The sequence below is a fragment of the Dermacentor variabilis genome, chromosome 3 (assembly GCF_050947875.1).
Source record: "Dermacentor variabilis isolate Ectoservices chromosome 3, ASM5094787v1, whole genome shotgun sequence".
Lineage (NCBI taxonomy): Eukaryota > Metazoa > Arthropoda > Arachnida > Ixodida > Ixodidae > Dermacentor > Dermacentor variabilis.
Genome location: NC_134570.1, coordinates 166,029,361 through 166,041,953, shown reverse-complemented (window position 1 = coordinate 166,041,953; position 12,593 = coordinate 166,029,361). Strand labels below are relative to the sequence as shown.

The following is a 12,593-nucleotide window of genomic DNA, read 5'->3' as shown; positions in this document are numbered from 1 at the left end:
GTTTTGTTGCTTTCTTCACCGTCACTGCTACGTGCAGTACGTATGACGACATGTCAATGTGGTGCCGTGCAATGAAATTACAGAACCAAGTATTTTTTTTACCGGAAGAAATCGCTGTAAATATGACAACCTGTTTTTGTGGTGCCTTGGAATGAAATTACAGATGTCTATATCTTTTACAGGAAAATACAGTAAATATGAAGGCGCGTCATTGCAGTGATGTGGAATGTAATTACTGATGTCTGTACATCTTACACGAAAAATCCGAGGACGCCTAAGCACTTCTCATGAGTTATGAATGCCAGAGTATTAATGTCCACTTGAACGCTGCTGAGCGGTCTTTCGAATTATGAACTCATCGCGAGCAAGCGAACGCGTTGAGACGCTTTGCCAACGCGTCCTCGACAGCATAAGGCAGGTGCACTTCGATCTGTGACGTCAGGCTACCTTGTCCGACTGCCATAGAATCTAAGGGGGACGCTACCGAGTAAGATGCAGCCGTTTTACGTCACCGCTTTTGTCACGCTGGGCTGCTTGGCAATGAAAATTCCAGTCCAAGTAGCACGATGTCACGAAGCAGAGTGCACAGGCCTACTATATCTAGGATGCGCTAGTTTAGCCCAGTGGGCATGACACTCGGCTTCTAAAAGTGGGTCGTAGGTTCTAAACTCACTATCACCAGCGTTTCGCAGCGAAGGCTGTATATGGCTAGGGCATTTCCTTGGTGCGCAAACCATCCGCGAACTATCTCGTTGGCGCCCCACGAACACTCTCGTCTTGTCTTGTCCCCCAAACACTGGAGCGTTCAATGTGGGGGATTGGCCAAGAAGCAGGCTGTTTCCAGTATGTTTATTATTAAAACAAAACAAGATTTGAATAGTAGAGCGTGGGACTAAACAAATATGATTTGGAAGCTTAACAAAAAAATAAAGAATTTGAGATAAAATAAGCCAACGTAAAGAAATTTAAAAAATGGCTGTGGCTTAGCTAAGGTTAAGCCCAGGATGCGAAGCATACTAGCCTTTATTTTAGTTGTTCAACCACTGTTTAGCCTGGTGAACTGCTGTTGCTTGGCTATATTTGGTTCGGCTAGACGAAGAAACAACTCATGCAGGCGAGCGCACGAGCTGAGACCCGGCTATGTAGCTACGCGGCCGCAAGCGAGCGCACGAGTTGAGCCTCCGCTTTTGCAGCTGTTATGACGTCATATGGTCGCTACGCGGCCGCGCGCGGCGCAGCAAGGCAGAGCGTGGTCGTGCGGCTAGTATGCTTCGCATAGTAATATAAACATTGATAATCTTAGAAATTGAGCAAGGTGCTCTTTTTGTCTCTCTCATAAAATTGTAAACTCCGAGACAAGCATCATTGTGGCTGGCTCCCAGTGAAGTCGCCCAAATAAAAAAAAAAGTGTGTCTGGCGAGGTTAGCGTTAGTCCAATTTTGCTAAGTGAGTTTTCTAAGAGTTTTCTTTGTCTAGAAAATCGGCGGCGTGAGAGAGAGTAATGTTCGGTGTATTCAGGTGCATTGCAAAAAGAACATAGAGGGTATACAGCGAGACCGGACCTGTGTAAGTAAAAATTTAGAGGCGGTATACGACATCTCAATTTCGGAAAGGAAACTTGCAATTGGCGTTAAAGGACACCAATTATTATTCCATGGGAAGCCAAGACGGTGGATTAAGACGACTGTGTTAGCATGTATATTGCAGAATTTTGCGATATAGAGAAATTTCTGTTCTTATCTGCGGTGACATAAGCTGATGTCAGCAAAACAGACATGATAGGGCCATTGAGGGATGCTCGTGCGAGTAAATCGGCCATTTCGTCCAAGTGCAACCAACGTTGTCCCTGTACCCAAAGCAAACATACTCTCCGTAAGTACGGAGGTACCACCGAACAATATGTTCCTTGAATTCTTGAATTTAAAGATGCAGTAAGTGGTGTGCATACAGATAGCGAGTCGGTAACAATAACAGCTGATGGGTCATTTTGGGGAAGCTTTCGTAATGCTAATATAATGACTAAAAATTCTGCCTGAAATATGGGTGTGAAGTTGGAAAAGAGAAGAGAGTAAGACCATTGAAAGATTTAGAAGATTCCCTCTCCTGCCTTCCCATCGCACACTGAAGCGTCAGTAGCTATTACATTGTCAGTGGCTGGCAGGTGTAGGTTTTCGTGTAAGATATTAATTAAATGTATACTTGGTAATAGTTTCGCGTGATTTGGAAATATGTCCTCGAATTCAATTTTCAGGTCTGCTAAGGCATCATTTGAATAGCCAACTTGACGTATGGACACTATCAATTGTTGTAATTGTGCTTGCACAAATATTATCTGAGGGCTTTGTAATCTCGACCACGGTACTTCAAAAACTGAGACGGTTCAATGACAAATATGTATTGCGTATGTCTTTTTAAAAAGTCATACATTTTTAAAAATGTCTGACCAGTAAGTATGTGGAATCTGCAATCTAGGGTGGGTATATGAGCTTCATGATATATTATAGTGTTTTGGGAACGAATCTAGGTAGCCTGAGGCATAATCGTAGAGCTTCCCTTTCTAAACTATGAGAGGTTTAAACTTATAGGTGGGACCGCCGGAAAATACTAGGCAGCCGAATTCTAATATGGACCAAACATACATTTTATAGATCATCAGTAAGGTATCCCTGCGAAGTCCAGAGCGACGGTGGCGGAACCGGCGGAGCAAAACTACATCACGTTCTGCCTTTGTTCTAATATGTTCAATGTCGCTGTGCCAGGTGAGCTTGCCATCGTAAATAACACCAAGCTACTTGGCTGCGTCAAGTTGAATGGTTTCCTGGCGGTATTGTAAAGATATATGCACCTGTGCAGTTAACGGAAAGACTACTACCGCACTTTTGCTAATATTCAACGACGTGCATAACCACTGTAGCCATGCCTGCAGCATTACTAAGTAATTCTGCAACGACTGGTGCAGCGAATGTATATTATTTGCGGCTGTGAAAAATGCGATATCGTACGCATAAACATAAACATGTACTTCTGGAGACGAAGGAATTGTACTTTGCAAAATGTTCAACAAGATAGGCACACTGTGGTACACGTCTACTGCTGGTGTCTAGACGCCGAAATACCGTGTCCCCAACAATAAAACTCTTTATCCCTGATAAATTTATAGATCCAAGCGGTTATATACTTCGGGAAATACGTGGACTGAAGCTTATCGAATATAATACTATATTCTGTAGAGTCATACGTTTTGCTACGTCTAACGTCACCAAAGCTGCGTACTCTCGTTTGCAGCGAGCAAGTTCAATGCGGCTCTTTAAATCTACATGGGCGCACCATATGGAGTGGCCGGCACGAAATCCCATCTGACAAGGACTGAGAAGTGTATCACGCTGCATAAAATTTGTTATACGGCTGTGAACAACCCTTTCTATTAATTTGACGACATTGGAAGTGAGAAAAATTGGTATTATGCTGTCTAAGTCAAGTCCAGCTGGTTTCTTCTTCAACATTGAAATAATGTTAGTTACTCTCCACTCTCTTTGAACCCATGCATTTTTGGAGAGAAATTTGCTATATTTACTAGGTCCCGAGTCTCATAATCAAGCAAAACATTTTGCGTTCCTGTTGTAATGCCATCTGGACCTGGGGCTGACGCCGGTAATGATGTAACAATGCCCTCAAGCTCTGTCTCTGTTACTTTGACAAAGTCGTCTCCCGAGGGAGGCATCTTTAGTCCCATCGGTAATTTATGCTGGAAGCGTTGCACAAGTCCTTGAGTAATTTTCTCAAGTACTTTGATAACTTTTTGATAGAACGACAGAGTCGATATCCACGGGCTCCGCTATAACTTTACTGGATCGAAGAAATATAGTCAGGGCTTTTTTTTATTGCTAGACTTCCTAAGATATGTGTAGAACTTAGAATCATAATCCTCACTAGCTTTTGAGACTGTTCTCATAAATGTAGTAGATATATATGTCTAATCAACCTAATTAACAGGGCATTGTTTATATAGAAGTTTTTTCCACGAGTCTTTTTGACGTCTAAAATCTCACCCGCAGTCAGAATTCCACTAGGGACAATATGATCTACCCTTACTAGATTGTACAAAAAACTGAGCTTTTTTGATGATTGTTTTAGAATTGAATACAGGCTCATTGCTTTATTTTCCTTTTCCATGCCCTCTTGAGCGTTTAAAGCTGATTTTAACGCATGTTTAAATTTTTCTTAATGAACAAAAGTGCACGCACGACTTTATAAACTAGTTAACGGCGTAAGCAGTTCAAAAATTATAGCGAGGCACTCACTCAGTTCCGGAATCAACAGTCTTCCAGGAGGTGTCATAAATGCTCAAGGTAGCAAACGTGAGATCTAGGGCAGATCTGGACTGACTCCGAACAAAAGTATGTGCTCTTGAATTTAAGCAAGATAAATGATTTGATTAAATCCAATCGCACAAGCGTTTGCCACAAGTGTCCGTTCGGAAATACCACGATACGCGATGAGAATTAAAACCGCCCACTAGTATGATGTTCTTCTGACTGCAAACAATAGAGATATCGATCGAGATAACCGTTATCCTGTATTTCAGCGGTGCGCAGGTGTTAGTTATAGAAAAAGGTGTGCAACCAGGAAGTATTATATCCAATGCTAATATTTCGCAGTCTGGTGACATTCTCTGGTATGCTATAGTAGCTTTATGGCGGATGTTCGATAATAGTAAAAAAAACTAAACCACTGCCTCGGGAAAGGCGATACAATCGAAAAGATCGGAATTTTTTGAGATGAGAAGTCTGACCACCAACAAGCCGATTTCCCTGTAAAATAATAACATCTGGAAGATATTTAGAAGTACGATACAATAAATCTCTTGCAGCGTAAAGCATGGAACGACAGTTCCTCTGAATTACTGTTAAACTTCCCATGGTGAATAAATCCGAGCAGCAGAGACTACTTGGTCTTAAACACTCTCTATTATGAAGTCCTTCTTTTTTTGCCTTCGAGTTGGTCGGACAGCTAGACATTTTGTCCATCGGTGACCTTATTCGTTTAAGACATCTTCATTTTCCCGTCCATCTATATTGCAGAGATAGATGTGGTCCACTTTCTCAGAAGTTGATGGCTTTGATGAATCGTTATTAGTCAATGACTGCGCTGTCGATACTTTACAAGGTGGATTCCGCGGTAGACTCGGCCCGTGAGTCTCAATGTTAGCGTTATTAGTAAGTTGAAGCCACGGAGCTATATTTAAGGACATCACCTGTTCAAGGAAGTCGCAGATATTTGTCATAATGCGCTTCATTGTTTTTTCCAGCGTCTTTTCTACGGAAGCTGCCACAGCCTGAGAGATTGAGTTTTTCCTACATAGTGTTTGACGGGCCGTTATTCCAGCATACCCTTGAGTCCTGCTCTGAATGTTTTCAATGGGCTCGCGACGAGAGCATAGACGTCTATCAATTACTTCGAGGATTTGCACTTCTTTTGATCTTGCATGGTGGTTAGGCTCATCCGCAGGGTGAGTACCACTGCAAAGGCAGCGAGACTCATTTCGCGAAGAATGGTCCTTTGAATTGTGGCCTTCTCCACAAATCCGGCATCGTGTGTTGGACCTGCAACCCTTTACGGCGTACCCAAACCACCAGCATTTCAGACACTGATGGACACGAGGTCATAGAGGCTCAACTTGGTATATCAGTGGCCAAGCCTTGATTTCCGATGGGCGGTTCATTCCAGTAAATGTAGCAATGATTGTTTCTGTGGGTATATGCTTATTATCAAAGACACAGCTGCAACGATACACAGAAATCACGCCTACCACTGAAAACATTTCCAAAATTTCTGCGGCACATAGGCTTATGTCGATGCCGTGGACTAGGCCTTTGGTACATGCAAGGTGATGAGTAATTAAACTGCTCACCGGATGTGTCGCAAGAACATCGCACTTCAGTAAATCTTCAACACAAGCCTGGTCTGACGAACTGCATAGAATGCCCCCTCGGCCAAACTTTCGAACCTCAGTGATTGGTTTAAAATAGGCCGAGGCCATCCGGAGTTTGGGTTGATATGCCTTGTGATTCTTCGTACGAATAACTCTGCCATCACTCGGGACCAAAGGCAGAGGTATTCTGCTCGTCTCACTGCGTAATAAAAGCTCCACCGGCCAACCAGGGGAAGGAACACAAGCCGACCAGGAGGAAGCCTCCTGGCCTGGCGATGAGAGAGACATTGCAGATAAGTAGGAAATTACTCTGAGTAGTTAACAGATATTCGAACAAACGGTCAAAAACAATTAGGTAAAAGACAAAGGGCAAGAAAGAACCGCCAGCTACTTGACCAGAACCAGCGTTCCAAGCCCTGGTTCTGGTCTCCTTCCATAACTGGCTCCGTTGCCGCTCATTGCTTAAGGAGGTATAAGCCAGTCATTGGCAAGACAAACTATCCTCAACATCATCATCTTCAACAACTGTTATGGTCAGTAATGGCTCGTGCATCGTCGTATTCTTCCGCAGCTGGCTCGTTTGCGCCCGTTTGCGACCGCTCGAACTCGCTCGTGCCTATGTTGGCGCATTCGTCATCGTCGTCTCCTTCCACAGTTGGTTCCATTACCGCTCATGGCTTAAGGTTGTATGAACCATTCATTGTACTGCATGACGGACGCATTTAATAGCAGAGGTGGTACGAGAATGTGTGTGCATGACTATCGTCATGGTTACCACCAATCAGGACAACAAATATGTTTGTACCATTGTTCAAAATTCTATGTCGCCTCTGTGTCGTGTGCTAAACAGCTTCACTGATCACCGCCTTCGAAGAGTGGAATGGCTCATAATTTTCTCCTTTCGAATTTATTTTGTTTATAATACCTTAATTTCTTTATAGCGATTACCGACACGAAGTAAAAACGCAGGCGAGTGTTGCGCGGACAAAGGAACGCGCGCATAACACAGGCTTCCGAGAGCGAAAGCGAGGGTCACGTGGCGTCGCGGTGATGCCCTCTCCCCTCACACAACACCTGGCGCGCTTTTGCCCCGCAAGGTGACCCGTTTCGCCCGCTCTGCTCCTGTCGAGGCTTGCACGTGACGTGGCGTCGTAGCCAATGGGAATTTATGTGCTCTTTCCTTGCTGCACACGCCGGCTTTTTGGCTCAATGGGTCATTTGATGCTTTCGTATCAAAATAGTTGGCAGTCGATCCTGCCCCGAATGTACATAAAAAAACGGTGTATTTTGTACAGTGCGGTTAACGCAGCCCACAGGCCTGAGCTTATTGTAGCCTATCTACACTCTTGTGCTTGAGTGACGTGCGTGGGAAGAAATGCACGCCTCTTTCAGGGAGCATTGCTATCAGTTGCTCAGTATCTGATTAGCTTCTTGTCTATGTTGTGTAGTCGTTATCGACCTTTGCACAATGCGCAGCAGAGTAGCGTACACTTCATGGCCTAAATAAGTATGTTCTTGCTTTGTGGTTCATGCGGTCGAAATGTACGCTTCTTCCAGGGGCAACACATATTTTCTAATGCTATATACTATCAACCTTATTTGTTACTACTTTCACTATTCCTGTGACATTCAGCGCCCGCGCTTGTGTGGTAACCTAGTTTGGTTCGGAAAACAAATAACCCTCCCTAAATGCTCCAACATGGCCAGGAATCGAACCTGCATTCTCGTGCTTGACAGCAGAGCGCCATATATTCTCAACCACTGCGGCGGCTACATAAGCGTAGTGATTCATCTTAGGAACCGTGACGACGCCATCAAACAAGCCGGATTTGTGGTGAATACGTGCCACATCCTCCACTCATAGACTACACACGGCTTGGCATAATTCTAGCATACTTCGCACACTATTGAGTAGAAAAGGTGAAACGTCGACCATGCAGTGCACATCCTCCATACCCTCTCATGATCGAAAAGGTGCAGTTTACGATGAAGGCGCCAAATAAAACGACGGACGGAGGAAGACGACACGGGACAACCACGTAGGCACTGTCCCGTGTCGTATTCGTTCGCCCGTCGTTTTAATTTCGCGTCTTCGTCGTAAACAGGTATAAGCAACTCGCCCACCAGCATGTGCTCAAAAGGTGCAGAAAACATTTTCGCAAGTTTTTCAGCTAATTATAACATGCAATCTTCAAAAGCACATTCGTTTCATAAATGTAAACCTATTTTGTAAACTGCTTCGCAGTGTTGCGCTTTCATGACATTCGTATAGATCAGTTAACTAAGCGCTTCGAATGCCACGCCCTTTCGGTATACGCTCTCAATGTTTAGAGCGCAGCTCTTAGGCACCCGCTCCTGCAGCGAACGTCGGCGTCCTCGTAACCGAGTGAACAAGCGCACCGAAGGATGAAAGACCAATCGCGGAGCGCGTATAAAAGATGGCGATAGCGAAGAGAGCGCGAGGAGGAAAGCGGAGGAGGAGGGTATGGCGAATGCTTCAGAAGAAAAGCGTAGTGCCGCGCAGGACTGGCGTCGCGGCAACGATGGCCACGAGATGGCGCCAGAATAGCGCACATCGTCTGCTCACCGATGACGCCACCGATGCCACATATGGAAACAAAGCGCCGAATGATCGTAGGGCTTTCTACACTGGCGGCTGTAAATCGCGCCACGCGTCACCCACGCGCTGCCTCTCACGATCTACCGATTAGCGATTCAGTCGCGCCACACATCTCTCCGTTTCCAACGTGCCGCCCGAGACATAAAGGCCAATAAATAGTACAGCATTTTATAGAATGGCAAGGTAGATTGAGCCAAAAGAGCCACTGTAAAAAATAATCGTTGACTACCGTACGGCTACAAAGAAACAAATATGTATTGAGCTTTGAAGTGCATAGTGTGTGCTTCTTTAAATGCTACCATACTATTTAGAAGTGCAATGAAAACCACTTCGAACCTACTTCAATTTTCTGAGATCGCAGCAAGGAAACAGCTGATGTATTTACGTAAAGTAAAACAGGCCTCCACGACAATTCTCGAAATTGGGCGAAACACCGCAATATAATTGGCTAATGTAAGATTCCATCATTGTTCTGCGTTTTCCAACCTTCCCCTAATGATCGTGACCAGCCTATTTTGTGGCCAGTGCAGGAAGAAGGCGTCTCGCATGCATTTCCATTTGTCACTGTCCGGCGGGAGCGGTCACTATTTTATAACTTTCGTTCTTTTTTTTTTATTTCCTACACGCCACCTAATTTTATGTCGTCCTCTACAGCACTTCCCTTCCCCTTAGCACTCATTGTACAACTCTAAATCTCCACCGGCTATCCACCCTATGCATTAGATGGCCGGCCCAGCTCCATTTCTTTCTCTTAATGTGAACTAGAATATCGACTGCACCCTTTCCTCTATCATTCACACATCCGTCTGTGTGTCTCTTAACGCTACGCCTATCATATTTGTTTCATCGCTAGTTGCAGGGTGTTTGGCTTCTTGTCAAGCTTGTTTGTTAACTTCCAAGGTTCTGTAGCACCGGTAGAATGAAGTAATTCACAAGTTGCCAGTAATTCTAAACAGTGGAGCTCACAGCGTGTTATGGCGATGTACGAGAACATTTTTTGTTCTGTTTTGTTTTTAGGTTTAGTGGGAAGAAGTGAAGGTGTGGGAGAAACGGGCATTCCCAAACATCGTGACCGTGTAATTTGTCGAATTTTTGTCGAATGCTTCTCCAGCAGCTCGCCTGACTGCATCCGCCAGCAAGCCTGTGGCAGAAAACGAGTCCGCATCCTCCGTGCCGACGAACACGCCACCGGTGGATGCGTGGTGGAAGATGGGCACGAGGGTCTTGGAAAAGTCTCTACCGTTGAACACCGTCTCGATGCGGGCCGTGGTAATGGCTCCGCCGTGAAAGGGCCACATGCCCGACCTGAACAAGATGAAGAGCAGCACGACGCCGACTAACACGAGCACGACGAAGGCGAGGCACATCTCGAGGCAGGTGGCGGCGTTGTGATCGCTGTGCCAAACCGATGGCGCGTTGCTGACCTTGCTCATCGACGAGCACGTCGACGCGCCGCTCCTGCCGGCGGCCGCCACCGGGCCTCTTCCGCATTCCTGCGCAACTGGGGCCGCCAAGTGGGGCACTGCCATCTCGGCCTGCAAATATGCTGCGCGTTAATGAGTACCGAGGGAAAGGAACAACCCTATAGCACATACGCGCGACTTTGTCGAATCGTTTATCAATGACATGCGAATGTGTCAGGCTGTCCCGCCTACCAGTACTATGCCACTGTGGAGCACCATGCCTCCTGGGTGCAATTTCGTTGCCTCAGGTTATAGCTCCTCCTTTGCCGCCACCGAAGGCAGGCCGCAATGACTAAAGCGCTTACGTCGACACTTATTCTTCAATGTAATTTATTATGCCCCATCTTCTCGCAATGTGATTCCCTTTTACAAAAGTCGCAATGAAATAATGTTATGCTACCGGTGAGTTTCTGTTCTGTTGACACACAATCGAACGTACTAAATGACTTGTGCGAGGTCGATATGAAGCACCAGCGCTATAACGCGAAGAGACGAGGACAAAGGTTGATTATGCAAAACGTCAGATCGAAATCTTCATTTTCCTGTTTTATAGACATAGCTGTTATATGAATATTCGCAAATTTCAAGCCATTCTAGTGGGCGACGCAGCAGTTTTCTCTTATGCTTCGGCTGATTTACCAACACTCTTGTATCTTTCCTAATGAGTGTTGTGCTATGTTCACTAAAGATGCCTTCTTGTCTAGCGCAGTTTCCAAAGTGTTTTATATTCTCTTCGGTAACTCCGCTGCGCGTTTCAGTTAGTAATAGTTCGGTCCTTTGTTTTAATTGACGAAAATCCGTCTGCTTGCACACTGCAAAATCGTGGAGTCGGGGATAAACGCGCTAGCTGTGCGTTCGCTAGCTTGATTAACTGCCAAGAGTCGCAGCTTTGGCTGCACTCCCTGGCGCTGACGCCTGTTACGACGGTGGCAGGTTACTGTCGGTGCTGTGTTCGGTTCCGATGGAGAGCGTTTATTGCAGAGAGTTGGGTTATTTGGAATTGTAATATTTCATGCGTTTCCAGCGTTTAGAGGGAAACATGAAATACTCAGAAACTGTATCACAGTGTTTTCCGTTTTCCCCTATGCCATAGAAATGCATTAAATGACATTCACATTCAGCGGCTTACCGGGTGCGAGGAGAAGTGCGGCTCGATTTTCGGCATGCTGGGAACAAGGACCAACTGTGGTATTGCCTTGGCACGCGGGTCGGCGGCCGAAGAGAGCCGACGATGGTGTTTGGGGTGATGGTGCTTGTGGTGGCGGTGGTGGTGCCGTCCAGGCGACGGTTCCGGCTCTCCCGGATGACGCCGCTGCTGCGCGTCATTCACGGCAACACGAGCTGTATTTTCGTGCTGTTGTTTCTCTGCAAGAACGTCTGGCGATGCTTGGAATTCCAGCGCGGTGTGGTAGGCAGCCGGAGTGCTGGCGCCCAAGGCATTGCTGCACCACTCGCACTGAACAATATGCGGGGGCTCGTGATGATGGCTCTGCATCTTGGATTTCACCTCGGGGCCTTTTCTAGGCTGCTCGGGCCGGATGTTCAATGCTTAAAGGCTTGAAAAGGTACTAACCAGTGACAAGGCGAGCCGTTGTTGTCGTTGTCGCCTTCAACTTATGATTCGTACCCACGAGGGGGGATTGGACGCGGTTCGCAATTCTTCTCCTTCTTCTTCCTTCACAATTCTGGCACGTACGCATGAGGGGCGACTGGCCATGGTTCTCAGTGGAAACATTATATGATGTTCTTGCTTCCTGTTACCTTATTCATCTGCACTATGCATATTTAATTATTAGTGAATATAATTTTTTGTCTTCGTTCCTTAAATAGTAGTCATGCCAGTTTTGACGAAGATGCTATATTACGGAAATAACGCGATTCAGTGCTAATAAAGCTGAAATGTGCTTAACATGAGAGTCTCCCAGTCAAAATGACGTACTCGTATAATATGACACACTTTATTTCGGGCTCGGACAAGGGTACTCGCCCCAAAAAGTAATACGTTAATCACCGAGAGAGGAAGGCCTATGCGCAATAGTGGCTGCTCTGAGAAGGTCTTTATTTCGGAAGTATATTCTCGGCAAAACAGGAGGAAATGGTCCAATCATTCTACATCCCCACAAGACGCACGAAGGTTCGATGGTGCCAACCCACTACTCATGTACAGATTTAGTTGCGGTATTCCACATCGTAACAGGATACTAGCAATTTGCACTGCCGAGAGGGACAAGAGCAGACATTCCAGGTAAAGGCTAAATGTTCGCACTCCGGTGCAGCAAGGAGGGGCTCATTTTTTCTACCTAGGATTTGTTGTCGCGTTCTGAATCTTGTTACCGCTAGAAAAGTAAGGTTGTGCATAAAGAAACTCACTGGCCCACCAAGCTCTGCATTTGAAAAAGTGTCTGCACTCTCATGAAGTGCTAGTCCACAATGTCCACGTATCTACAAAACCCGAATTTCTTTAACATGATGTGGAATAAAAAGAAGTGTAGTGATCGGCGCAATAATGAATAATTTGTCCTTTCCAGCGACATAAGAACCGACAGGCAGTCTGCAAACAATATTATGTGTGACACAT

General features: G+C 45.6%; 1 protein-coding gene across 1 annotated transcript; it reads right to left on the bottom strand.

Annotated features, from left to right (window-relative positions):
- Window positions 1–9,571: 9,571 nt before the first annotated feature.
- Window positions 9,572–11,756, bottom strand: LOC142574886 (uncharacterized). Its single transcript, XM_075683884.1, has 2 exons — window positions 11,145–11,756; window positions 9,572–10,087 (listed from the first exon to the last, which is right to left on the bottom strand). Exons 1-2 carry the CDS (start codon window positions 11,508–11,510, stop codon window positions 9,572–9,574), a joined length of 882 nt encoding a protein of 293 aa, XP_075539999.1. The 5' UTR covers window positions 11,511–11,756.
- Window positions 11,757–12,593: the final 837 nt, after the last annotated feature.